The 27,845-nt window shown below is 45.9% G+C and overlaps 1 protein-coding gene across 14 annotated transcripts in view; it reads right to left on the bottom strand.

The window, feature by feature from the left end:
- SLC8A3 (solute carrier family 8 member A3) overlaps positions 1-27,845 on the bottom strand; it is a 502,626-nt gene that overhangs the window by 15,975 nt on the left and 458,806 nt on the right. For all 14 annotated transcript variants that reach the window (XM_033952915.1, XM_033952912.1, XM_033952924.1 and 11 more), the window contains one exon: positions 8,228-8,352. In XM_033952915.1, the coding sequence (XP_033808806.1) occupies positions 8,228-8,352 (125 nt within the window). The remainder of the gene's footprint in view (positions 1-8,227; positions 8,353-27,845) is intronic.

Here is a 27,845-nt window from a genome sequence, read left to right on the forward strand (position 1 = left end):
AATTAGAGAAACTGGGGCTCTTTTCCCTGAAGAAGCAGAGACTTAGAGGGGACATGACAGAGACTTACAAAATCATGAAGGGCATGGAGAAAGTGGAAAGGGACAGATTCTTCAAACGTTCGAAAACTACAAAAACGAGAGGGCATTTGGAAAAATTAAGAGGGGACAGATTCAGAACCATTGCTAGGAAGTTCTTCTTCACCTAAAGGGTGGTGGACACCTGGAATGCGCTTCCAGAGGGTGTGATAGGACAGAGTACGGTTTTGGGGTTCAAGAAGGGATTAGATAATTTCCTGAAGCAAAAGGGGATAGAAGGGTATAGATAGAGGATTACTATACAGGTCCTGGATCTGATGGGCCGCCGCGTGAGTGGACTGCTGGGCATAATGGACCTCTGGTCTGACCCAGCAGAGGCACTGCTTATGTTCTTATGTTAATAAAATGCTTTACAAAACAAATGCCTTTTAAACAGCATTTTAAAAGATTTCAAGTTATTACACAATCTTAAAGAACCTGATGAAGTGTTCCATAACTGTGGGCCAGCCACTGAAATAGCTGTCAATCGTGTTTTCATATACAGTGGTGCCTCACACAACGAACTTAATTGGTTCCAGGAGCAAGTTTGTTATGCGAAAAGTTCGTTATGTGAAACGCGTTTTCCCATAACAATACATGTTAAAAAAAATAATTCGTTCTGTAGCATAAAATATGCTAAGATGACATAAAAAAAGATACATTTTTTGTTATTATTTTTATTTAGATACATCTAAAAACATAATTGTTTTTTAAAACAACACACATTTTTTAAATTTAAAGACAGACTAAGTAGAGTCTAATTTTACAGTGAGAGAGGGCAGAGTCTCAGCGGCAAAAACTGGGACTTAACTGTTCATTTTTTTTTTCTTGGCTTATTTTTGGTTGGCCCGGTGGTTTTCATGTTCTGTGGTGTTAGTTTTTTCTCTTTTTCGGTGCAGTAACATGGCAGCAGAGGTGGTTAAAAGTTGTTTCCGGTGTGGGAAGCGGCAAACACCATCGGGGTTATGCGCTGCAGGGTATGTGGACGCTTCGGGGGAAGATGTAGTAATGGCGCCGGTTGAGTTGGCATTTTCCCGCCCGAATGATGTGCATTCAGTTTCGCTGGCTCTCTCAGTGGATGCAGCCGCATCGGCGGTGCAGGACCCACAGCTGCTTGATACCGTGCTTCTTTCCCTGCCGACATCACTTTCTCTTCTCGGCGGGGTGTCGGCTGTAGCGCCAGTGCTTGTTTCACAGGGAGCCAGGCGGAGAGAGGGCAGTTAAGTGCGGTGCCTGCGCGGAAGGATGCAGCTCGGGCGACTTCGTTGTGTGAAACGAAGTTCGTTGTGGGAAGCAAGACATGAAGTTCGTTGTGCGCAGCGTTCGCTGTGCGAGGCGTTCGTTATGCGAGGCACCACTGTAATGTGTTTATTTATTCATTCATTCATTCAATTTTTTATACCATTCTCCCAGGGGAGCTCAGAAAGGTTTACGTGAATTTATTCAGGTACTCAAGCATTTTTCCCTGTCTGACCCAGTGGGCTCACAATCTATCTAATGTACCTGAGGCAATAGGGGATCTGGCAACCTGCTCAGGGTCACAGGGAGAAGTGTGGGTTGGAATCTACAACTCGCAGTTCTAACCACTGCGCCACATTTTCAGACATAGTATGGTAAAAGATAGCATGGGGAATATTGTCTGACAAGGATGGCAAACTAAAGTTTACAAAGCATGGTATCTCATTCATTGATTCAATGGATAATCTCACTGCTGATTGTGATTGCAAGGATCGAGTTGATAAGTATTTCTTTAGAATTTGGGTCAGATGCCAAGGTGCTGCACTATAAACCACTTGAGGAGAATGTGATGAAATCAGTTAGCTTAGCGGGGTTTAAAAAAGGTTTGGATAATTTACTAAAAGAGAATTCCTTAGGCCATTATTGAGATGGCTAGGGGAAATCCACTGCTTATCACAGCATTCCCGGGGAGTAGAAGAGCCAAGAGAAGGAGAGCCAGGGCACGAGGTGGACTGCGGCGGCGTCTCTAGAGGGAGTTTTCTTCTGTTTCTCTTACAGGTTTTAGCCGGAGAGGGAGGAAGCCGGACAGAGGGGAGGAGGACACAAAGGCAGGCAGATCGGGGTCGCGGCGAGAGTTAGCTCCGCCCACCCCCGCGCGTCACAGGTCTCATCGGCCCGGGCTCCCCTTTAAGAGAAGGAGAGCCAGGGCACGAGGCGGACTGCGGCGGCGTCTCTAGAGGGAGTTTTCTTCTGTTTCTCTTACAGGTTTTAGCCGGAGAGGGAGGAAGCCGGACAGAGGGGAGGAGGACACAAAGGCAGGCAGATCGGGGTCGCGGCGAGAGTTAGCTCCGCCCACCCCCGCGCGTCACAGGTCGCATCGGCCCGGGCTCCCCTTTAAGAGAAGGAGAGCCAGGGCACGAGGCGGACTGCGGCGGCGTCTCTAGAGGGAGTTTTCTTCTGTTTCTCTTACAGGTTTTAGCCGGAGAGGGAGGAAGCCGGACAGAGGGGAGGAGGACACAAAGGCAGGCAGATCGGGGTCGCGGCGAGAGTTAGCTCCGCCCACCCCCGCGCGTCACAGGTCGCATCGGCCCGGGCTCCCCTTTAAGAGAAGGAGAGCCAGGGCACGAGGCGGACTGCGGCGGCGTCTCTAGAGGGAGTTTTCTTCTGTTTCTCTTACAGGTTTTAGCCGGAGAGGGAGGAAGCCGGACAGAGGGGAGGAGGACACAAAGGCAGGCAGATCGGGGTCGCGGCGAGAGTTAGCTCCGCCCATCCCCGCGCGTCACAGGTCGCATCGGCCCGGGCTCCCCTTTAAGAGAAGGAGAGCCAGGGCACGAGGCGGACTGCGGCGGCGTCTCTAGAGGGAGTTTTCTTCTGTTTCTCTTACAGGTTTTAGCCGGAGAGGGAGGAAGCCGGACAGAGGGGAGGAGGACACAAAGGCAGGCAGATCGGGGTCGCGGCGAGAGTTAGCTCCGCCCACCCCCGCGCGTCACAGGTCGCATCGGCCCGGGCTCCCCTTTAAGAGGAAGGGAGCCAACGGCGCCCAGCTGTTCGGCGCACGGCGAAGGCGAGCGGCAAAGGCGCTCGCCTTAGCGAGAGCGCCTTTGCGAAGGAGCCTTGAGAAGGAGCCCAGGCAGCCCAGCAACAAACCTAACTTTAACTTTAAAAAAAAAAAAAAAATAATTGTTTCTTCTCACTATTTTCTTCTTTCTCTAACTTTTCGGCTTCTCATTCTTCTCTCTCTCTCTCAACCCCTTCAGCTTCTCATTCTTCTCTCTCTCTCTCTACTCTTTCAGCTAGCTGCAAGCCGAAAGCCACTCTCAACCACCGAGGGACCGTAGGAGCAAGGAGAAAGAAATGGAGGCTACAGGAACCCAGCAGAGCTACCCAGTTTACTGCGTCGAGTGTCATATGTATGACTACCTCCCCTCCGGGAGGCGGGCATACATATGCGGTCGGTGTCAGGAACTGGAAAGCCTGAAGATGGAGGTCGGCAGACTGAGGGTCAAGGTCCAGGAACTGGAGGGACTGGAGGGACTGCGCAACACAGAAGAGACGAGCTGGTCAACCGAGGACACAGACGGAGCAGGCCTCATTGTGGACCAGGTGAGGGACCTCGAGAAATTCATCGAGGAGGCCTATAGGAAGGTGGAAGGACAGGACCAGCAGCTGCACAGACGGATGTCGGCAGATGAGACCCAGGATCCACAAGGCGACACCGGGGAAGGACCTAGCGGAGGAACCACACAAGAGGAGGAGACCGTGACTCACCGAGACCCCGAGGGTGAGACACCACACTACACCGAGGACACGGACCTGAGACAGAGGAGGTTGCTGAGGAAAGGGAAGTCTGCTATTGTGGTAGGAGACTCGATCTTGAGAGAGGTAGATAGTCACGTAGCTGGAGGAAGGGAGGACCGGCTAGTGACTTGTCTCCCAGGGGCCAAGACACGAGACGTCTCTGATAGGATCGAGAGGATCCTGGATGGAGCAGAGACAGAGGAGACAGCGGTGATAATCCACGTCGGAACGAATGATGTGAGCCGGAGGAACTTCAGCATGGCCACGCTGACTGACCAGTTCAGGGTCCTGGGACGAAAACTGAAGCGGAATACCCGGAGGGTAGCATTCTCAGAGATCCTACCTGTACCGAGAGCAGATGCAAAGAGGCAGGCAGACCTCCAGGCTGTGAATGCATGGTTGAGGAGATGGTGCCAGGAGGAGGGCTTCCACTTTGTGAGGAACTGGACGTCCTTCTGGGGAAAGAGTAAGCTCTACCGGCGGGATGGCCTGCACCTGAGCACTGAGGGAACTAGACTACTGGCTGCTAATGTGAGGAAGGAGATCGAGAGGGCTTTAAACTGAGGAGAGGGGGAAAGCCGACAGCTGATCTGATGTTGACGCTTCGGACAACAGTATCCAGAACAGATACTGAACGGGCTGACTGCAAGGAGGAAGTAGAGAGACCAGTGGATCTCATGATCAGACAGCGAGGGAAACAACAGGTAAAGGGAGCTTGCTGGGAGGAGGAGGAGACTGAGGGGCATGGAGACACAGGGGGACTGGATGGCAAGAAAGCGAAAGCTGAGGGCATTATAGGGGCTACACAAGGCGAGGGGGATCGAACAAAGGCCGGGGCCCAGGAGGGGGCAAGAAAACCCAGAGGAAAAGCGGGGAAGTGGAGTGGCGGAAAGGTGGGGAAGCTGAAAGCTACAAGGGTAAAGGCGGAGGGCAAAGCAGAAGTACAGGAAACAGGAGAGGCGGCCCAGGTGAATGCAGAGGTGAATGCAGAGGTGGAGGAAAAACGACGAGACCTGCGGTGCTTCTACACAAATGCAAGAAGCCTCAGGGCCAAGATGGGTGAACTAGAGGTCGTGGCCAAGGGGGAAGACCTGGATATAATTGGAATTACAGAAACATGGTGGACTGAGGAAAATCAATGGGATGTGGCGCTGACGGGGTACAAGCTCTACAGGAGGGACAGGACCCATAAGAAGGGGGGAGGCATAGCACTATATATAAAGAACTCTATCGACTCAGTCGGGATGGATATGGCAAAGAAGGCAGAGGGGCTGGAATCGCTATGGGTCAAATTGCCGGGAAACAAGGGTGCAGACATAAAACTGGGGATGTACTATCGCCCACCTAGTACGCCAGAAGGAGTCGGACACGACTTGGAAGCTGAACTGAGACAGGAGTGCAGGACTGGAAGGGTAACAGTGATGGGGGACTTTAACTACCCGGGGATAGACTGGAGTACGGGTCACTCCAACTGCACTAGGGAAACAGGATTTGTAGAAGCTGTGAGGGACTGCTTCATGGAGCAACTGGTCAGGGAACCGACGCGAGGGAGTGCTACTCTTGACCTCATCCTGAACGGATTAGGGGGGCCTGCAAGCGGGGTAGAAGTGGGAGGACCACTAGGCAACAGTGACCACAATGCGATCAGATTCACATTAGAAAGGGGGACACCCATAGTAAGGAGGACCGCAACAACTGCGCTCAACTTCAAGAAAGGGAACTATGTTGCTATGAGGAAAATGGTGGGGAAGAAGCTCAGAAATATCTTTAAGATGGAGACTGTGGAAAGCGCCTGGACCCTATTCAGGGACACCCTGCAGGAAGCACAAAAAATGTACGTCCCCAATTTCAGGAAAGGCTGCAAGAACAAGCGGTCAAAGGACCCGATTTGGATCTCAGCAGAAGTAAAGAGGGCAATAAAGGACAAAAAAGTATCCTTCCGGAGATGGAAAAAGGACCCAACGGAGGAAAATCACCAGGCGCACAGGAAATGCCAAAAAGAATGCCACCGAGAAGTTAAAAAAGCAAAAGGGAAATACGAAGAGGGGCTGGCCAGGGAGGCGAAAAACTTCAAGGCATTCTTCAGTTACATAAAGGGGAAACGACCAGTGAGAGAGGAGGTGGGGCCGTTGGACGATGGGGATAGGAAGGGAGTGATTAAGGAGGATAAAGAGGTAGCTGAGAGGTTGAACACGTTCTTCTCGTCGGTTTTCACGAGAGAAGACACATCTAATATACCGGACTCAGAGGAGCTCATGAGTGGGGAACAGGCTGAAAAATTGGAACACATAGAGGTAAGTAAGGAGGATGTCCTCAAACAGATAGACAGGTTAAAATGCGGCAAATCACCGGGTCCGGACGGGATCCACCCAAGGGTTCTGAAGGAACTAAGACAGGAAATAGCGGGCACAATCAAGCATGTTTGTAACCTATCCTTGAAAACTGGAGAGGTACCAAAGGACTGGAAGTTGGCGAATGTCACACCTATCTTCAAGAAGGGATCGAGGGGTGACCCCGGGAACAACAGGCCGGTGAGCCTGACTTCAATTATAGGGAAGATGGTGGAAGCTATGATCAAAGACGGCATTTGCGAGCACATTGAAAGAAATGGTCTACTGAGAACAAGCCAGCACGGATTCTGTAAGGGAAGGTCGTGCTTAACGAACCTTCTGTACTTCTTTGAGGGAATAAGCAGTCGGGTGGACAATGGGGAACCCATCGACATCATTTACCTCGATTTTCAAAAGGCTTTCGACAAGGTGCCACATGAAAGGCTGCTTAGGAAGCTGTGGAACCACGGGGTGGGAGGAGATGTGCACAGATGGATCAAGCACTGGTTGTCAGGTAGACTGCAGAGGGTTGGAGTAAAGGGCCAATATTCTGACTGGCGGGGAGTCACAAGCGGTGTGCCACAGGGATCGGTGCTGGGGCCGTTACTCTTCAACATATTTATCAATGACCTGGAAAAAGAGGCAAAGTGCGAGGTCATAAAATTTGCAGATGATACCAAACTGTGCGGCAGAGTTAGGTCCAGGGAGGAGTGTGAGGACCTGCAAAGGGACCTGGAGAAGCTGGAGGACTGGGCAGACAAATGGCAAATGCGCTTCAATGTGGAAAAATGCAAGGTCATGCATATAGGGAAAAAGAACCCGTTGTTCAACTACAAAATGGGGGGGTATTGTTGGGAGACAGCAGACTTGAGAGAGACTTGGGTGTGCTGGTGGATGCATCACTGAAGCCATCTGCACAGTGCGCAGCAGCCTCGAAAAAAGCCAACAGGATGCTGGGCATCATAAAGAGGGGCATCACAACCAGGACGCGGGAAGTCATCATGCCATTGTATCGAGCGATGGTGCGTCCGCATCTGGAATACTGCGTTCAGTATTGGTCGCCATACCTCAAGAAGGACATGGCGGTGCTTGAGAGAGTCCAAAGGAGAGCGACGAAACTGGTAAGAGGGCTGGAACACTACCCATACGCCGAGAGGTTGGATAGGCTGGGGCTCTTCTCCCTGGAAAAAAGGAGGCTCAGGGGAGATATGATAGAGACCTTCAAGATCATGAGGGGCATAGAGAGGGTGGATAGGGACAGATTCTTCAGACTGAAGGGGACAACAGGTATGAGGGGGCACTCGGAGAAACTGAAGGGAGATAGGTTCAAAACAAATGCAAGGAAGTTTTTTTCACCCAGAGGGTCGTGGACACTTGGAATGCACTGCCGGAGGAAGTGGTCGGGCAGAGTACGGTACAGGGATTCAAACAGGGATTGGACGGATTCCTGAGGGATAAAGGGATCGTGGGATACTGAGAGAAGTATCCAGGAAATAAGTATAGAATCCCGACCAGGTCGTGCATGTGCAAAACCGGAGGGTTAGGACTTCGATGGGAAGATAGGACTTCAATGGGAAACCAGGGTGGCAAGGGGGCCCCTTCTGGTGATTCAGACAGGTGACCTGTTTGGGCCGCCGCGGGAGCGGACTGCTGGGCATGATGGACCTATGGTCTGACCCGGCGGAGGCACTGCTTATGTTCTTATGTTCTAACTTGGATCAAAGCAGTGATATTCTCCATGGTAGGGCACAACCTTTATCACCAGAGCTATCAGGTCAACCAATCACATTTACATTCTCGTCTTCCCAATCACTGTTAATGTTTTGTCATTTTCACACCAGAACTCCATCACTTCTTGCACATTTGTCCCTGACACTATGAGGGCAAGCATGGTGATAATTGTGGATTATTATTTACAGAATATGCTAATTATGTCAATGCAGTCTTGACCCCATTATTCTGTACAAACTTTCCTATCTCTCTTGTATGTCCTCTTTTTAACTTCTAAGTTCCCATCTATTCTTTCTCTTTACTTCACATGCACCTCATTTTCGAGCCAGCCTTACTTTGAATTCATAAGACTCTTCTATAATAACTTCAAGCTTTGGATGCTCGCCCAATATTGGCTTTCCCAACTCTGCAATCCGCTTTGCTTCCTCTTCTTCAATAGACAGTTTCCTTTCTTCTATCTCTGGAAGAAAAAAAGCATTACATGTAACCAATGGAAATGGGAAGTTCTGTGACTGTTCTTGTGGCATTGTTTTTAAAGATAAATTAGAGTTATGATTCAGCACAACTGTCTTCCTGTACCTCTAATAAGGACGTTATCATTGGAGGAGATAGGACCTCATCACCAATGCCCGAAGCAAGTTAACTCTCCTATGCTTTATTTTTGGCCCAAGATGCAATTGATGTAGCTAGTCTTTGCCTAATGGTTAGTGCAGTGGCCTGGGAACAAGGGGAACCAAATTTAATTCCCACTGCAGCTCCTTGTGACTTTGGCCAAGTCACTAAATCCTTCATTGCCCCAGCTACAAAATAAGTACCTGCATATAATACAGTGGTCTTCATTGCAAGATCCACGAGTCAATGGCGGCCCATGGAGACCTTTTGAGTATCTGGAGTCCCCCCACCTCCACGGCAACACTCGATGCTTGCTTATCATTCTCGCTCCCAGTGGTGCTGCTCTAATGCTTCAGGCAGTGGCAGCATGAGTGAAGTAAACATAGTTTCATAGTTCATTAAAAATTTGATAAAACGCTTAAAATAACATTTCAAAGTGTTGTACAGTTAAAATAAAAAATAAACAGAAGACAAAAATAATATGAAAACAGACTTACTTAGGGGGGAGGGTAAAACAACCTGGAAGCTATTCCTCTGCTACTGCTTCCTGACCCTGCATAGGTGGGAAGCAGCGGCAGAGAGAAAGCTTCCAGGTCACTGAAGGCAGCGTGTTTACTTCACTCACGGTGTCAGCAGGCTGAAAACTTACAGCACCACTGGGAAGAATGGTGAGCAAGCATCAGATCCCGTGGGGGGAGGGGGAATAGCATGGATAGGGTAAGGGAGATGCTGGACCACGGGAATGGGGAAGAAAGGGAAGGGGCAGACAGAAATGCCAGACCATAGGAGGAAGGGAGAGATGTCAGACCACTGGATGGGAAAGGGGGAGGGGGGAAAAGAGAGAGCTGTCAGACTAGGGAAAGGAAGGAGGAGGAGGAAGAAATTCTAGACTAAGGCAGACAGATGCCAGACTACAAAGGAGGGAGGAGGGAAAGGAAGGAGGGGAGAGCGATGCCAGTCTGTGGGAAGGAGAGGATACAGATCCCAGACCATAGGAGGGGGAAGGGGGAAGACAGATGTCAGACTATAGGAGAGGAAAAGAGAGAGAGAGAGGAGATGATGGTATACAGGGATGGAGGGAAAGAGAAGAGAGAGGGAGGACATGGTGCACATGGATGGGATGAGTGGGGAAGGGAAGAGAGATGGAAGAAATGCTGTTTATGGACAGATGGGAATAGGGGAGAAGAACAAGGGAGGAGATGGCATACATGGATGGTGGGGAAGGACAGAGAGAGGGAGGAGATATTGCACATGGATCGATGGGAAGGGAAGACATTGAAAAGTAGATACTGTATATAATTGAATATAAACCGAGATTTTCAGGCCATAAAATGGCCCAAAAATGTGGGTCTCGGTTTATATTTGAGTCTACACTTGAGTACTTCTTTAACTAGTTAAAAAAAAATCAAAAAAAAATCAAAATTTAAACCTATTGGGGGTATGGCTATGGGGAATGGAGTTGCGGGTCAGGGGTAGGCCTGACATGCGAGGCAAGCAGTTGATTCCTCCCAGCAGTGGCCACGGTGGTCATCTATGCTGTTTTCTGGCCACCAGGAGGACAGGGGGAGTGAGGAGTCAGCAGCGCATCTGGATGCAATCAGCCCTGCCTTCGGTCCCAGTCCCGCTAAATCAGCTGGCAATGATGAAGCCAGACACCATAGAGGCCTTCCCTCTTGCAAAGTCACTATAAGCTCTGCCCGTCTTGATCTTCCCCCCCTCTTAAGTTACTTCCTGATTTTGAGGGGCAGTATCGAGACCGGCAGAGCCTATAGTGAAAGATGGATGTAGGGCAGAAAGTGAAGAAGAGAAAAACAGCAAATGGATAAGGCCCTGGAAACACAGTTTAGAGCAGTGTTCTTCAGTGCGGCGTTATCTTTGAGCCGGCTCCCTCTTCCTCACTGATTCAGTGCACAAAGCCACGGGCAGCGGCTCCTACAGGCGTCCTGCGCCTGAACTGGAAGCCTTCTCTCTGACGTCGCAACGTCAGAGGGAAGGCTTCAAGATGAGGCGCGGGACGTGCAAGGAGCCACTGCCCGCAGCTTTGTGCACTGCATCAGTGAGGAAATCGGCCTGAAGATAACACCGGGGGGCAGCATAAAATGGTCAGGCGGGAGCAGGCCAGAAGGTAAGGCATAGCATAGAGGGAGAGAGACAACAAAGGTAGGGGGGGAGAATGATTTTATTTTTGAATTTAGTGATTGAATTATGTCAATTTTGAGAATTTACATCTGCTGTCAGTGTGCTTTGTGTAGTTTAATTTTGTGGTTAACCATTATGTGTTGTTAATAAGATTATATTGTGTGTATCTATGAAAAATGAATGGAAAAAATAGTGTTACAATTAGTACTATTATGGGGCGGGGTCTGGGGTGGAGACTGGGTAGAGATGGGCGGGATCTGGCCTCCGACTTAGCCCAGTGTTTTTCAACCACTGGTCCGCGGACTGATGCCGGTCCACAAAATAATTCTTTTATTTCTACCGGTCCATAGGTGTAAAAAGTTTGAAGAACACTGGTTTAGAGCATAGACAAAAGGAAATGCAACCAGATATTGGGAAAAGATGAGTTGAAAAATAAAATCACAGGACAACAAAGATAGAAAAATTATTTTATTTTCAATTTAGTGATTAAAATGTGTTAGTTTTCAGAATTTACATCTGCTATCTATATTTTGCACTGTTCAGGAAGAAATGCAGCGGCGAAGAGAGGAGAGAGAGGAGACAAGCCAGGGAGCCGGAGAGAGGAGACAGGGGAGCCGGAGACCAGCTTGCAGCAGCGGTGAGGAGCGGGTAGCGACGAGAGGAGGCTCCGCCCACCCCCACCGCGTCAGCGCAGCGTCATCAGACTCCCCCTTGAAGGAGGGGAGCTTAAGAAGGGCAGGCCGGGTCACTACATCCAAGGACTCCAAGAAAGGAAGACAGCAAGGTAAGGAAGTATACACATACACGCACAAACACAAGCAAAAAGGCAAAAGGGAAGCAAACACAGAAAGGAAGGAAGGAGTAGGCCCAGGAAGGACCACAAATCAAAGGAACGACAGGCAAGGAAGGCACTGAAGAACAGAAGCAAGGGCAGAAGACAGGGTAGAAGCAGGCCAAGAAGGTAGCGCACACACATACACAGAGACAGCAGTAACAAGCTCAGCAGGACAAGAAAAGGCGGACAAGAGAGAACACAAGCTAAAGGAGAAGGCAGCCACAGAGGGTAAGCAAGAGGCAAATTGTACATGCGCATAAGTAAAAGGAAGCGGAAGACGAAGAAGGTAAGAAAGAGCCAGGCACAGGAGTGATCACACTAGCGAAGAGCAGCAGGACTCCTAGAGAGCGGACAAGTATGGAAGCGGAAGGAACCCGAAGGATGAGCTTCCCAGTGTACAGCACGGACTGCCACATGAATGACTACCTTCCATCTGGGCGGCAGTCATATGTGTGCGGACGATGTCAGGAACTGGAGAGCTTGAAGAGCGAAGTCAGTCGTCTGAAGCTCAGGATCCAGGAGCTGGAGGGACTCTACATCTCAGAAGCCCCCTTCCAGACAGCCGAAGACCCCATGAGAGAGAGGTGCATCAAGGAACAAGTCAGGGAGCTCGAGAAGTTCATCGAGGTTGCCTACAGGAAAGTGGAAGAACAGGAGTACGGAAATAATGAAGACACACAGAGCAGAGGACAAGAAACTTCTGACACCAAGGTAGAGGATACCCACAGAGGAACCTTGTTGGAAGAAACGAAGAGCACCAAGGACACAGACCTGCGACCGAAACGGAGGCTGAAAGAAGGGAAATCTGCAATCCTGGTGGGAGACTCAATCCTGAGGCACGTTGACAGTCACATAGCAGGAGGGAGAGAGGATCGGCTAGTGACCTGTCTCCCAGGAGCAAGAACGAAGGACATCGTTGACAAGATTGAAAGAATCCTGGAAGGAGCAGAGACGGAAGAGACAGCAGTGATAGTCCACGTCGGGACGAACGATGTCACCAGGCGAGACTATAGCAAGAATGCACTGACTGAACAGTTCAAGATCTTAGGAAGGAAACTGAAGATGAGGACCTAGAGGATAGCCTTCTCAGAGATCCTGCCGGTACCGAGGGCAGAAACGAAGAGGCAGACGGAGCTACAATCAATTAATGCATGGATGAGAAGATGGTGTGAGGAAGAGGGTTTTCTCTTCGTGAGGAACTGGACAATGTTCTGGGGAAAGAACAAGCTCTTCAAGAAGGATGGTCTACACCTGAGCAAGGCGGGAACTAGACAACTAGCAAATAACGTCAGAAGAGCGATAGAGCAAGCTTTAAACTAAGTAGAAGGGGAAAGCCGACAGTCAACCTGGTATCGATGGTTCGGGAAACAGTATCCAGCGAGGGTACTGAGGGGGAAGATTGCGGGGAAGACACAAGTGGCAAGCAACAGACTGTGAACAAACAAGGGAGTCAGATGAAGCGAGAGGGGGACAGGATGAACATACTACAAGGGGAAGTCAAAATGGGACTGGATGATGCGAAGGAACAAGAGGAGGACAATAGGAACACGCCACAAGGGGAAGGCAATAGGAATCTACCACAAAGAGAAGACAAAAGAGACAATACTCAGGAGTTGGCAGGTCAGGAAGGGGACAGAATGAAGAATGAAATGCAAGGGAAAATAGCGAGGAAGGGAAAATGCCAGGACTTCAATGGCATGTATACTAATGCAAGGAGCCTAAAGAACAAAATGGGGGAACTAGAAGTCATGGCCAATAATGAGAGACTAGACATCATAGGGATCACGGAAACATGGTGGAACGAGGAAAACAAATGGGACATAGTACTGCCAGTATACAAACTCTACCGAAAAGACAGGACTTACCAGAAAGGAGGAGGAATAGCACTATACATAAGGGACACCATTCACTCAACCACTGTGGACACAGCAGCGACAAATGCCCAACTGGAGTCATTGTGAGTCAAAGTACCAGGAAGCAACGGATCCGAGATAAAGATGGGACTATTCTACCGTCCACCTGGGCAAACTGAAGCTGAGGATACAGAAATGGTAGCCGAGCTGAGAAGGGAATGCAAGAACCCAAACACCATAGTTATGGGAGATTTCAACTATCCTGGGATAGACTGGTGTCTTGGAAATTCAAAATGTGCAAGGGAAACGGAGTTCCTGGAAGCTGTTCAGGACTGCTTCATGGAACAACTTGTCGAGGCACCAACGAGAGGATCAGCGATTCTGGATCTGATCCTCAATGGGCTGAAAGGACCCGCAAAGGGTGTGGAGGTCGTGGGACCCTAGGAACCAGTGACCACAACATGATTCAGTTCAAAGTGCAAGTAGGATTACCTAAGGGAAAGAGAACCAAGGCAACAACGTTTAACTTCAAGAAAGGGAACTATGATGCCATGAGACAAATGGTGAGAAAGAAGCTCAGAAACAGCTCCAAGGAAACTCGGACTGTGGAGCAAGCTTGGTCCCTATTCAAGGACACAGAAAACAAGGCGCAAAACCTATATATACCAAGATTTAGGAAAGGATCCAAAAAAAATCAGACTAAGGACCCTGCATGGATAACCAGTGAAGTAAAGAAAGTGATAGGAGACAAGAAAAAAATCATTTCGGATGTGGAAAAAAGACAAAACCGAAGGAAATTGGAGAGAGCACAGGAAGCATCAAAAAGAATGTCACCGAGTAGTCAGGAAAGCCAAGAAAGAGTATGAGGAGAGACTGGCCAAGGAAGCAAGAAATTTCAAACCATTTTTCCGATATGTGAAAGGGAAACAGCCAGTGAGGGAGGAGGTGGGACCCCTGGATGAGGGTGACCGGAAGGGAATGGTGAAAGAGGAAAAAGAGGTGGCTGGTAGGCTAAACAAGTTCTTCTCGTCGGTCTTTACAATAGAAGACACATCCAGTGTGCCAGAACCGGAAAAAATCTTCAGGGGAGATCAAGAGGGGAAATTATCATGCATGGAGGTAACCCTCGAAGACGTTCTCAGGCAGATAGATAGATTAAAAACTGACAAAGCTCTAGGCCCAGACGGGATCCACCCGAGAATACTGAAAGAGCTCAGAGATGAAACAGCAGAGTTACTGCGGCATATTTGCAACCTGTCCTTGAGAACAGGGGTAATCCCGGAGGACTGGAAGATAGCGAATGTTACACCTATCTTCAAAAAAAGATCAAAAGGCGACCGGGAAACTACAGACCGGTGAGCTTAACCTCTGTACCGGGGAAGATGGCCGAATCACTGATCAGGGAAGGTATCAATGAGCATATAGGAAAACATAATCTGATGAGATCAAGCCAGCATGGTTTCTGTAAAGGCCGATCATGCCAGACGAATCTACTGCATTTCTTTGAGGGGATAAGTAAACAATTGGACCAAGGTGACCCCGTAGACATCATATATCTAGATTTCCAAAAAGCCTTCGACAAGGTGCCCCATGAACTCCTACTGAAGAAACTGTGGAGTCACGGGGTGGAAGAGTACGTGCACAGATGGATCAAAAATTGGCTGGCGGGCAGGAAGCAGAGGGTAGGAGTAAAGGGGCACTACTCTGACTGGATAGGGGTCACAAGTGGTGTTCCGCAAGGGTCAGTGCTGGGACCACTGCTGTTCAATATATTTATTAATGATCTAGAAACGGGGACGAAGTGCGAAGTTATCAAGTTCACGCATGACACAAAACTCTCCAGCAGGGTCAGAACTGTTGAGGAATGCATAGAACTGCAGAGCGACCTGAACAAACTGAGTGAGTGGGCAAAAAAATGGCAGATGAGCTTCAATGTGGAGAAATGTAAGGTCTTGTACATAGGGAAGGGGAACTCCATGTATAGCTATACAATGGGAGGGAGGGTACTCGGGGAAGGCAGCCAAGAAAAAGATCTGGGGGTATTGGTGGATAACACAATGAAGCCGGCGGCGCAATGTGCAGCGGCCTCAAAAAAAGCGAGCAGAATGTTGGGCATTATCAAAAAAGGTATCACTACCAGAACGAAGGAAGTTATCCTGCCACTGTATCGAGCAATGGTGCGCCCACATCTGGAATACTGCATCCAATACTGGTCGCCATACCTCAAGAAGGACATGGCATTACTCGAGAGGGTCCAGAGGAGAGCAACGAGGATGATAAAGGGTATGGAGAACCTTTCATATGCCGAATGGTTAGACAGGCTGGGGCTCTTTACCCTGGAAAAGCGGAGACTGAGAGGGGACATGATAGAGACTTATAAAATCATGAAAGGCATAGAGAAGGTGGAGAGGGACAGATTCTTTAGACTAGCGGGGACAACTAAAACAAGAGGTCATTCAGAAAAACTGAGAGGAGACAGATTCATAACGAATGCAAGGAAGTTCTTCTTCACTCAACGGGTGGTAGACACCTGGAATGCGCTTCCCGGAGAGATGATAAGACAGAGTACAATTCTGGGGTTCAAAAAGGGACTGGATGACTTCCTGGAAGCGAAGGGGATAACAGGGTACAGATAGAGGTTTACCTTACAGGACATTGAGCGAATAGGGTATGGACATTTTAGGTTAGGTAGGGAAAACTTTCAGGTCATGGACCTGGAGGGCTGCCGCGGGAGCGGACTGCCGGGCACGATGGACCCCTGGTCTGACCCGGCAGAGGCAATGCTTATGTTCTTATGTTCTCTTTCTCTGGTGTTGTACTGCATGCAGAGTATGGCATCTTTGTCTGTGAATATTAGGACTTTTATCCCCTCTTTTACGAACGCATAGCGCAGGTTTTAGCAGCGGCAGCGGCGGTAACTGCTCCAATGCTCATAGAATTCCTATGAGCGTCGGAGAAGTTACCACAGCTGCTGACGCTAAAACCTGCACTACGCATTCATAAAAGAGGGGGTTAGTTTGTGGTCCTGAATTTGCATAGAGTTTATCTGTGTTCTGCATGTGTGACAAACGCCAGGTGTTATGGTAGAATTCATAACACATGTTAGATTTTATAAATGAATGCAGATAATCAGTCTGGAGTTAATTTTATAATCCTTTCCAAATGCATAACTGATTTACATCTGAAAAGGGCCTTAAGTGTGACCTAATTATGTGGGGGATGCACAAAATTTACCAATTGTTACAAAACCAGTTTAGCAATCGATCGGATCGGATTCCCCGATGCACAAAACTGCCCACCGCGTGTTTTTCCCTTGATCACCCACTTTCCAATCCGAACCGACCCATGTAAATTAGTAAAACCCCATGCAAAATAGCCAAGTGATTGATGCACTAGCATCGCTTGGCTATTTAATTTCGGGTTTTACTGATCGTAAAACCCAATTGCTCTCTAGACCTCTAACCAACTGGTCTGCCGGGGGGGGGGGGGGTCGTCTTTTTTTTTCAATGGCACAGATATTTTGCTTGTATTACTCACACAAAATATCTGTTCCATAGAAAAAAAATGAAAAAAATCCAAAACCAGGGGGCTTCCAGGTATGTGTTCAAAATGACTGTACAGCAAACCCTGTTGCAAATGGTGCTCTGGAGCAGACATCTGGTTACTACAGCCATGCTGACGATGGTTCATCACAAAAAAAACAGCTGCAATTTGCATAGGAGTACCAACTTGCACCGACTGGCAGAGGGTTACCTTCTCCGATGAGCCACATTTTGAGCTGAATAGATGAACATTTGCATATCAGGCATGAAATCGCTGAGAACAAATACCCAGCGGTGGCAGTGTTATGGTCTGGGTCCCTTGATAACTCTGGAAGGCACTCTCAACTGATATGGGTATCTCTCCATCCTTGCCGATCAAGTACATCCATACCTGTTGATGGCCTTCCCTATGGCAGATGGGTCTTTCAACTGGACAATGCGACATGTCATACCACCAGAATTGTTCATGAGTGGTTTGTAGAGCAGACTTCTAGCTACTTCCCTGGCCTCCGAATTCCCAAGAACTTAACCCAATCAAGCACATTTGGGACCACCTCAGTTGACATTGAAATAGATGACAGGAGCCTATGGGAGACTTTTACAGGTTGTGAGACCTATTCCTTCATTTTGATGGAGTTGCTGAAATCACGGGCTTTTGGAAACTGGTTTCAGTTCAGATGCTGAGATGCTAATGTGTAGCATGTGAGTGTATAGATTTCTTGCTGTGAAGAGTTTCTCAAGGACACCAAACAGTGCTGTAAAGACAATGAGTTATTTAACAGTGCTGAAAGAAAATGCAAGTCAGCAGGACACTCCATCCGGGAACCTAAGAATTGATAAAGTGATGCCAGGCTAATGCACTCAGGCACTGATACTGATGTACCCGTGTGAAGAATAGAAACTTCAAGAAGAAAGTTCCAGAAGCTATGCCTGTCCAGGGCCTCCCAGGGAAGAATGGAAGTGTGGACTAGGGGTAGGCTAGATAGGCAGCATATCTGCTCCAATAGGGTGATACATATTTACAGCCAGGGGATGGTCTAAGACATAGAAACTCTCTGTATAAAACCCCCATGCTTTGGCAGAGTTTCTTTAGAGAAGCTGCGCCATACTTACAGAAATATGCTGGCACTGTTTGTATGGGTTTTTTCTTCTCTCCATTCTATATGTCTAAACTGATTTATTTCTGATTTGCCAAATGCTGCTATAATACTTATTACTAGAATAAAAAGTTATTTGCTTTGGAATATACAATGTAATCTTGTGGGTTTTATTTTTGGTTTTCCTTCACGATGGATCCCCAGTGAGGTAAAGCAAGAAGCCTTTATTTCAACATGTTCGATGACTGGATCCACTACCACACACCCACCAGCAACTGTCAGATGCACTGCAGTCTGCATAGCTCCAGATAGCTCTAGCAACCATCCAGCATCTTATTGGGTTACTCCCATGGCACCTGGCTGCTGTCTGTGGTACCAGATGAGGCTATGCTGGATATTAGCTAGTAGTCATAATAATGTGAGTTAACCTCTAAGCTGAGTAGAGGTCCTCCAACTGCATTGATGCCAATGGGAGGGGGTGCTTCAATGCTGAGTTTTCAATCGCTAGGGACAGGTAGGTTCCCTGGTGTCCAACTGAACTTGTCTGTCTCACTATTGAAAATATGACAGTGAAACAGCACTCCCCACAGGAAGGACTGTAGGTGGAGTGAAAGTGTGAGTGTGTGTTCCATATTCAAAGTAATTTAAATGGGCAAGAGAGATTTTTTAGATTCATTCTCGATTTCTACTTTCTTGACTCTAAAAAAAGAAGATTTTTCCAACAAAAATATGGATGACCAATTGTCCTTATGGGACATTGCAATTCATGTGCTCATCCTAAACACTGCTCCTGAGATAACAAAAACTATCTCACTCAAGATGCAAGAAAATCCATGGTTTACTAAAGAATTATACTTTCTAAAACTACAGTTTAGGAGTCTAGAAAGAAGATGAAGGAAAACAAAATTATTGATAATTTAAACAAATTTCATGCCCAAGCTTCCTAATATAAGGCTAAAATTAACCACACTAAGAAATCATATTATTCATCATGCATTAATAAAGCTAAAAACCCAGCAATCCTCTACAAAATTCTAAAATCTCTATCTCCCAGCTCAAAGAAAATAGAATTTACTTCTAATAATCTTCCATCTGCCCAATCCTTGGCAAACTTCTTCCAACAAAAAATTGAGAAAATCAGAAAACAAATTGGGATTCAACCTAACTCCATCCTCACTATAAATCATATTGATCAATTCCCTCCCTCTAATACTCATATTCTAATGGCCAAATGCTCTACCTTTAATCTTTCCACCTTACCTGAAATTCAGCGCATCTTTCAGGATATTAACATCAAGGGACCTAAAGTGGAAATGATACCCCCGTTCATTCTGAAAATTTTTTTTTCTCAGTTTGGAGTCTTTATACACTCTAGTAATTAACAGCTTAGAATCAGGAACTTTACCACAACAATGGAAAACATCTATCATTAACCCCATCATTAAAGATCAACAAGTTAGCTTTTCTGAAGAATCCAATTATCGTCCAATAGCGAAAATTCCGTTTTTAGCGAAGTTGACAGAAAAAATTGTTTTCAACCAGATATCAGAATTTGCTGAATCTACCAACATTTTGCACCCCCACCAAACAGGCTTTAGGATAAACCATTCAACTGAACATTCTCTATTAGGGATGCAAACTACCATACTTTACCATCTAGACCACCATAAATCAGTAGTCCTTATCTCCCTAGACCTCTCTGCTGCTCATGCACTTCTCTTAGAAAGCCTTGAATCCAATGGAATTACAGACCAGGTCCTCAAATGGCTACAATCCTATTTCTCAAATCGTCAATCTAAAGTCATTTTTAATAATACCTCATCTGATCTCTTTGCTTGTTTAAGTGGAGTACCACAAGGTTCTATTCTTTCTCCATTACTGTTTAATATTTTCCTCTCTCCTCTACTTACCTTATGTCAATCAATTTGTTTTTCAGCATTTGCTTACGCAGATGATATCCAATTATTACACCTGCTAAACCCGGAAAATACCAATGAAATTACTGAAATTAACAATAAACTCAATCAGATTAGATTATGGTTGAAAGAAAATATGCTAGCCATAAACGTTTCAAAAACAAAAGTAATGTTCTTCCCCTGGAAAGAGGGAATAGCACTAAACTTTCCAATTCTTCTTGATACCTCCCCCTGGTCCATGTTGACTCTATTAAAATCTTAGGGGTTGTATTTGATTTAAAAAAACCTAACCTTCCATAACCATATAAGTTCTGTAATTAAATCATGTTTTTTCAAGCTGCGACTGATTTGCTCAATCTCTAAATTCTTAGAACCAAAATCCATTAACATTCTGGTATATTCATTAATCATTGTGAAATTAGATTACTGTAATAGCTTATTTACAGGAGTACCCCAGAAAGAATTAAAACGTTTACAAATAATTCAAAATGCCGCAATAAAATTAATAACAAAATCTAAAAAATACGATCATGTTACCCCCTACTTTGAAATGCCCATTGGCTGCCAATGAATCAAAGAATTTCTTATAAAATCTCTCTCATAACATTTAAAACAATTCATTCTAAACTGCCCCAATTTATTGATAAATATCTTATCCCATATGACCCACCCAGCAGTCTTAGATCATCTAATCGTAAATTGCTGACGGTCCCCTCCCTTCATATAATAGGAACCAAAAGGCATGGCATTTTCTCAGTCGTAGCCCCTCAACTTTGGAATACCTTACCAGCTCTTGTTAGAGAAGAAGCTAATCTCGAATGTTTCAAAAGCCTACTCAAGAGTCATTTATTTAAAGAAGCTTTTAACATTTGATTTAAATTTTACAGTATCCTTTTTAAACTCCCTTAAGGAATTAAGCAGCAACGAGCCCATTGGCTTTTGTTTTATTCCTTATTTGTCTTTCGTTCCTATCCAAATTGTATTTCTAACCTTATTTCCTTTTGTCTCCCGTCTTTCTGTCTCATTTATCTCCCTTTTTAATATGACAATTATTAGTTGATGTTTCTTTGTAATTTGGTTTTTTTTTTTTATTATTAATTGTATTGTTAATGCATTTTTATTATGTTCATGCTCTTTTTTTATATATTGTAAACTCGCTTAGAAATTAGATAAGCGATTAAATCAAATTTTAATAAAACCTTGAAACCTTAACTCACTTGTTCATGGTTATCCACTGATATTCAGTGATACTAACTGGTTAGGCATCACTGAATATCAGCACAGACCACTAAGCCAAAAACTGGCTATTTTGTGGGTGGTCTGGAGCAGAGTCAGCACTTATGCAGTTAAACGCAAATATTCAGCACTCAGCCTAAGTTTAAATGGCCAAATCAGACCACATAAAACACAGTCCTATATTTATGCTGTGTCACTTAGGTGATTAAGTGCTGAATATCACACTTAACCAGCAAAGTGGTTGCCAGATGCAAATACCCAGATATTCAATGCCAGTGTCCAGACATGGCCTGGCATTGTATATCTGAGGATAATGCCTGTCACGGAAAAAAAAAAAAAAAAAAGGAATTGGACAATTTTCTGAAGAAAAAGGAGATAGAAGAGTATAGATAGAGGGCTACTATACAGATCCTGGACCTGATGGGCCGCCGCATGAGCGGACTGCTGGGCATGATTGACCTCTGGTCTGACCCAGCAGAGGCACAGCTTATGTTCTTATGTAAAAGTTCACCACCACCGGCTGAATATCTACCCCATATAGTACAACTTATCTTTTAAGAGTTGAACTTCTGGTCTCATGTTAAAAGAAGCTCAGTTCTTGAAAGATAAGTTAAACTATATCTATTTTTTTGAGAATGTTGATATGAAAATATAAAAAAGTGGATCAATGACATCTTATTGATCTGCCTATGAGAACTGATTAAGACATCTCGGAAGATAAGAATTTTAAAAAAATTTTTGTTTTTATATTATTTCAAATTACATCAAATAAGACATTTAAATAGCAATATGATTATATTCAGGAAACAAAGGGGTCCTTTTACAAAGGCGCAGTAGCGGTTTAACGCATGGAATACTGCGTGTTAAACCGCCTGCCGCGCTAGTTCCTAACGCCTCCATTGACGAGCCACTTATCTTTGCTGCTAGAATGCAGCAGCCAATCGTGGCAGGAAAATTTCCCCCCCATCAGGTGAGTGGCAGGGACTGCCCATAGACGCGATTCTCTAAGCAGCACCCAAGTCGGATTGCCTGTCAATCATTTTAGGGTGCCGGTTACAGAATCGCAGCTTTGGGGAGTCTCTGCCGCACAGCTGATAGGGGGGGGGGATTTCCCCTACCGTGATTGGCTGAGTGGTTGTGGCAAGGAACCCTTGCACCCTACCACAGGTTGGCCAGCAGGAGGGATGCCCATTTCCTCCTGCCGGCATCCCCTTCAACATCCCCGGCAGGAGGGATGCTCAATCCCTCCTACCACCACCCCCGCAATACCCCTGGCAGGAGGGATGCCCAATTCTTACTGCAGGCGCCCACCCTAACATCCCCGGCTAACATCCCCAAAACCCCCCAGATCTCCTTACCATATTCTGGAAGGCCAGCCAGAGGGATGCCCATTCTCTCTGATTGGCAGGCCCACCTCTTCCGAATAGTGGGCCTTCCCCTTCCTGGTGCAATCAGGGATGCACCAGGGAGGGGTCATAGGAGGGGCTTTTGGCACCTAGGCCAACTGGAGTCAAGCCTTCTTCCCAGTGAATTCTGGGATGCACTGGGAGTGTCCTAAGACTCCGATTAGCCAGATCCATAAGGCCACTCCCATGGGAAGTCCCGTCTAAAAAAGGACTTTTCTCCACTCCTGAATTTGGATGTTGAGCAGGAAATATCCAAATTCGGACTTAGATGTCCTATCGAAAATGGCCCTCCAATATGAAACACCCTCAAAATAAGCATCTCCCCACCCAGTTAACCTAGGCATCCTATTATAAAATCATCTTCCACATGCACTCTTTCCCTTATGCAGGTATTGGCCAATTGATAAGACAGAAGTTTTGAAAATTACTCTAGGGAACTTATGTGCTTATATTTGGCAAATCTGTTTTTCTTTTTCAAAGATTTTAACTATTTTTTTTTTTTCATGGCAACTGTTGTAAAGCAAGGATTAGTTTTTTATATCCATATTACATATTGTGCCCAAATTAAAGACAGTTGCAGTACATTTATTACCAAGGGACTACTCTAACACAGCTGTAACTAGACCTAAATCATTTGTTCAAGTCTCATTAAGAGTACTGCTGAAAGTGAACAGAAGCTTGAGAGATAATCCTTGCTGGGACTGACTATGGATTTAACTGCAGTTACTAGCAGGAACTCATGAAAAGAAAACTATCTATATTGAAATGAATTTTCATCAACTCCCTATACACCTGCCATAAAACCTTCAAATCCTTTGTTGAGAGTGGCTTCCCCTAATGCTTCTACTACTTACCATTTCTACATTACTACTATGCACTGTATGCAGTGTTGTACACATTATGGTCTACAGCAGGGGTGCTCAAATAGTCGATCGCGATCGACCAGTAGATTGCAAAGGCAACGCGAGTCGATTGCGTTGCCTTTGTGATCTTTTTCTCCCTACTGCTTCCCCAAGCCAGGCCTGGCGCATACAAGCGCCGGACTTACAAAACTTCATCTCCGATGTCAATTCTGACGTCGGAGAGGAAGTTCTGGGCCAGCCAATCGCTGCCTGGATGGTCTGGAACTTCCTCCCCAAAGTTAGAATTGACGTCGGAAGTGAAGTCTTGTGGGCCCGGCACTTGTACGTGCCAGGCCTAGCTCAGGGAAGCAGCAGGGAGAAATCGCGTTGATGGCTTGGGGGTGGAGGTAGGGAAAGAATCGGGGAAGTGAACAAATCGGCACAATGGCTTGGGGGGGGGGGGCAGGGGGAGAGAGAAAGAAAGGCAGAAATAAAGAGGGGGAAGAGAGAAAGAAAGGCAGAAAGAAAGAAATATTGGCTTTACAGAAGAAGGAAGTGCAACCAGAGACTCATGAAATCACCAGACAAAAAGGTAGGAAAAATTATTTTTTTTTTCAATTTAGTGATCAAAATGTGTCTATTTTGAGAATTTATATCTGCTGTCTATATTTAGCACTATGGCCCCTTTTTACTAAACCGCAATAGTGGTTTTTAGCGCAGAGAGCCTATGAGCATCAAGAGCAGTGCAGAGCATTCAATGCAGCTTCTTGCGCTAAAATCCGCTATCGCGGTTTAGTAAAAGGGGAGAAGGTATATTTGTCTATTTTTTGTATAGTTGTTACTGAGGTGACATTGCATATTTTAAAGTCATTTGCCTTGACATCTGATAAAAAAAACCCGAATACAAATGATAATTAACATTTTCTCTGTGTACAGTGTGCTTTGTGTTTTTTAAAATTTTATTGTTGGTAGATCATTTTGATATGGTCATTTTAAAAGTAGCTCGCAAGCCAAAAAAGTGTGGGCACCCCTGGTCTACAGACTATACATCCAGTATATGGTGCTGAAAAATCTGAGCTCAATGAGCACACCTGTAAAATGAGTACTCATTATAGAATAGCATTGAGTGCCAATTTAGCACCAAGACCTATGCCTGCTGATATCAGTGCCCGATTTGGGCGCACACCCAGGTTTTCTATAACACAAATTTTATAAATGCCCCTGACATGCTCACACACCTTCCATGGGCAGGCTCTTTGGGTTGCATGCTATGAAATTTGGGCACACATTACTACTACTAGTTAACTCTTCTATAGTGCTGAAAGGCGTATGCAGTGCTGTACATATGACATGTAATAGACAGTCCATGCTCTGAAGAGCTTTCAATCTAGTTTGGATAGACAGTCTGGACATATAGGGGTAGGGGAGTTCCTTGCAGAGAGAATAATAGGAAGGACATAAATAATTTTATGGTGAGTGGGAGTTAGGAGTTGAAAGCTGCCCTGAAAAAGTGGACTTTTAGCTTGGATCTGAATATTGCAAGAGATTGAGCCTGATGTAATGATTCAGGAAGTCTGTTCTGTGTGTAGCAAGATGTGCAGGCAAATCCAACTTGGTGAAAATGAACACCCAATTATCGGATCATTAGCCAATTTAGGTGGGTGCACATCTTGGATCAGTGCCTAATTTTGGGCTCCATATATAGAATCCAAGGGTATATGCAGGTACTTTCTCTGAACTCAGAGTTTAAGGTGTTTTTATATCTGGTGCAGTGGAAGGTTAAGTGACTTGCCTAGGGTCACAAGGAGCTGCAGTGGGAATTGAACCCAGTTCTCCAGGATCTCAGCTTACTGCTCTAACCATTAGGCTACTCCTACACTCTTGAGGTTATGGTTTTCGAGGCCAATGATTCCTAGATAAGGTCAACACAGCAACAGCTATTATCAATTCCTTCTGTTCGCCAGATTATTTTATGACTCAACCCGCAAGACAGTTTTCTCAGTTGACTCTCTTTCATTAAACATGAGACAAGAATCAAACACCGCCAAATTCAAATCTGTTTGAAAAACCTTTCTTTTTAGAGACACTTTCATTGTATAGACCATTGGTCAGCAAACCACAGCTCTTTAGCCACTTGAGTGCGGCTCACAGCTCAGCTAGCTAGAGCAGGGGTGCTCAACCTGCTTCCCTTCCCCGTAAAGAGGACGCTGAAGCGCCGGGCCAATCAACTTTCGCCACCCGACATCAATTCTGACGTTGGAGAGGAAGTTCCGGGCCAGCCAATCGCTGCCTGGCTGGCTCGGAACTTCCTCTCCGATGTCAGAATTGATGTCGGGTGGCGAAAATTGGTCGGCCCGGCGCTTCAGCGTCCTCTTTACGGGAAAGGGAAGCAGGGAGAGCTCAGAACTCGGCGCCAGTCTGTTCCCCAATGGCTGTGGCAGCGGTGGTGGCAGCCTATTCTCCTGCGGCGGTGGCAGCCTGTTCCCCGGCGGCAGTGGTAGCCTGTTCCCCAATGGCGGTGGCTTGGGGGAGGGCAGGGAGAAAGAAAGAAAGGGGAGGCAGGGGGACAGAAAGAAAGAAGGGAGACAGAAAGACAGGGAGACAGAGAAAGGGGGCATGGAGAGAGAAAGCTAGGGAGACAGACAGAAAGGGGGCATGCATGGAGAGAGAAAGACAGAAAGAAAGAAAGGGGGTATGGAGAAAGAAAGAAAGAAAGGGGGCACGGAGAGAGAGAGAGAAAGACAGACATACAGAAAGAAAGGGGGTATGGAGAGAGAAAGAAAGAAAGGGGCAGGGTGAAAGAAAGAAAAAGTTGGGGGAGGAAATGAGGTCTGGAGCAGAGGAAGCATACAGGAGGCTGAAAGAAGGGAAGAAATATTGGATGCACAGTCAGAAGAATAAAGTGCAGCCAGAGACTGATGAAATTACCAGACAACAAAGGTAGGAAAAATGATTTTATTTTCAATTTAGTGATCGGTTTTTAGTGCAGGGAGCCTATGAGCATCGAGAGCAGCGCAGGGCATTCAGCGCAGGTCCCTGCACTAAGGGAGGGGGTATATTTGTCTATTTTGTATAGTTGTTACTGAGGTGACATTGCATAAAGTCATCTGCCTTCACCTCTTTGAAAACCCACGGAATATAAATAATTAACATTTTCTCTGCATACAGTGTGCTTTGTGTTATTGTTAGTAGATCATTTTGACTTAGCCACGAAGATAAGGGGGAGGGAGGGAGGGGAGCTGCTGAAAGACATCTAGTAATCCTTGCAGGCTTGACTGTACAGGGAAATATGAATTATTTTTGTAAAATCATGTTTTGTTATGACTGGCATTATTTAGACTTTAATTTCTATGAATGAATAGAATGAAAATGATATAAAATTGCTTGCTTGTTTTTATGTGCGTGCGCTGAAGGGAAGTGGAGAGAGAGTGGGCTGAGGACGCTGAAGGAAAATGGGGAAAAGAGAGTGGGGAGAAGACGCTGATTTATAAATTGACAATTGTACAGAATATTGTTTCTTTTCATACTTTAATATAATAAGTTCAGTAGAAAACTATTTGAGGTTTGTGTGGATGAGATCAGATGGTTTGCGGGAACAGGGACTGAGCTCGTGGGGACGGGGTAGGGATGGGAACAAATTTTTTTCCCCGTGTCATTCTCTAGGCTGCGTGCGGGCGAGCGGCGTGTCAGTCGGTTTGATGTAGCCATCGTAGCACAAGCGGGCGTGGGGTATGGCTCTCAAAAGAAATCTTAATCATTGTACTGCTGATCTTTGGCTCTTCTGACTAATGAGTTTGCCTACCACTAGTATAGACTAAGATTATGACATCAGCTTATTTTATGCTTATGTTTTTTCCTCCCCCCATTTTTTTTTTTAAAATGATGTAACCCATGTAGTCTCATGTGAAATCTCCCCCTCTATTTTTAAAGAGTTTATGTTAACTTCCCTTGTAAGTACTTTTTTTTTTAAACTATGTTTTTTTTTTGTTCATAAAATTTTATTGGCTTTTGTGAGTATACAACAAAGAAAAAGCAGCAATGAAAATGCTTCCAAGAAAGTTTTAATGTCACTTAGGTTGTTATAAGTGGTATATCAAGCAATAATAAACTTGAAGCTTGCTGTAAAGAAAAATCAACAAACCCAAAATACTTTGAAAAAGAACAAATATCAAAGTGTAACAACAGCGCTAATCTCCCAGGGGTCATTGCTCAGCGGCACTTATCAAAGTAGGAGTGGCACCTACCCAGGTAAGTATCACTCACTGCACAATGCTATGGAAAATCTTTATGGAATGTCCTGGCACTATATGGGCAGAGATTCAGGATGGAGCTAGAAGTTATGGGGGAAATTCTATAAATAGCACTGAACAGTATTCAATTACAGGCATTCCCGGATTAGCGCCTTATATAGAATAGCATATAGGGCCATATTCTCTAAACGGCACCTAAGTTAAGTGAAAAAATGTCATTTAAAA

The sequence above is a fragment of the Geotrypetes seraphini genome, chromosome 7 (assembly GCF_902459505.1).
Source record: "Geotrypetes seraphini chromosome 7, aGeoSer1.1, whole genome shotgun sequence".
Taxonomy (NCBI): Eukaryota; Metazoa; Chordata; class Amphibia; order Gymnophiona; family Dermophiidae; genus Geotrypetes; species Geotrypetes seraphini.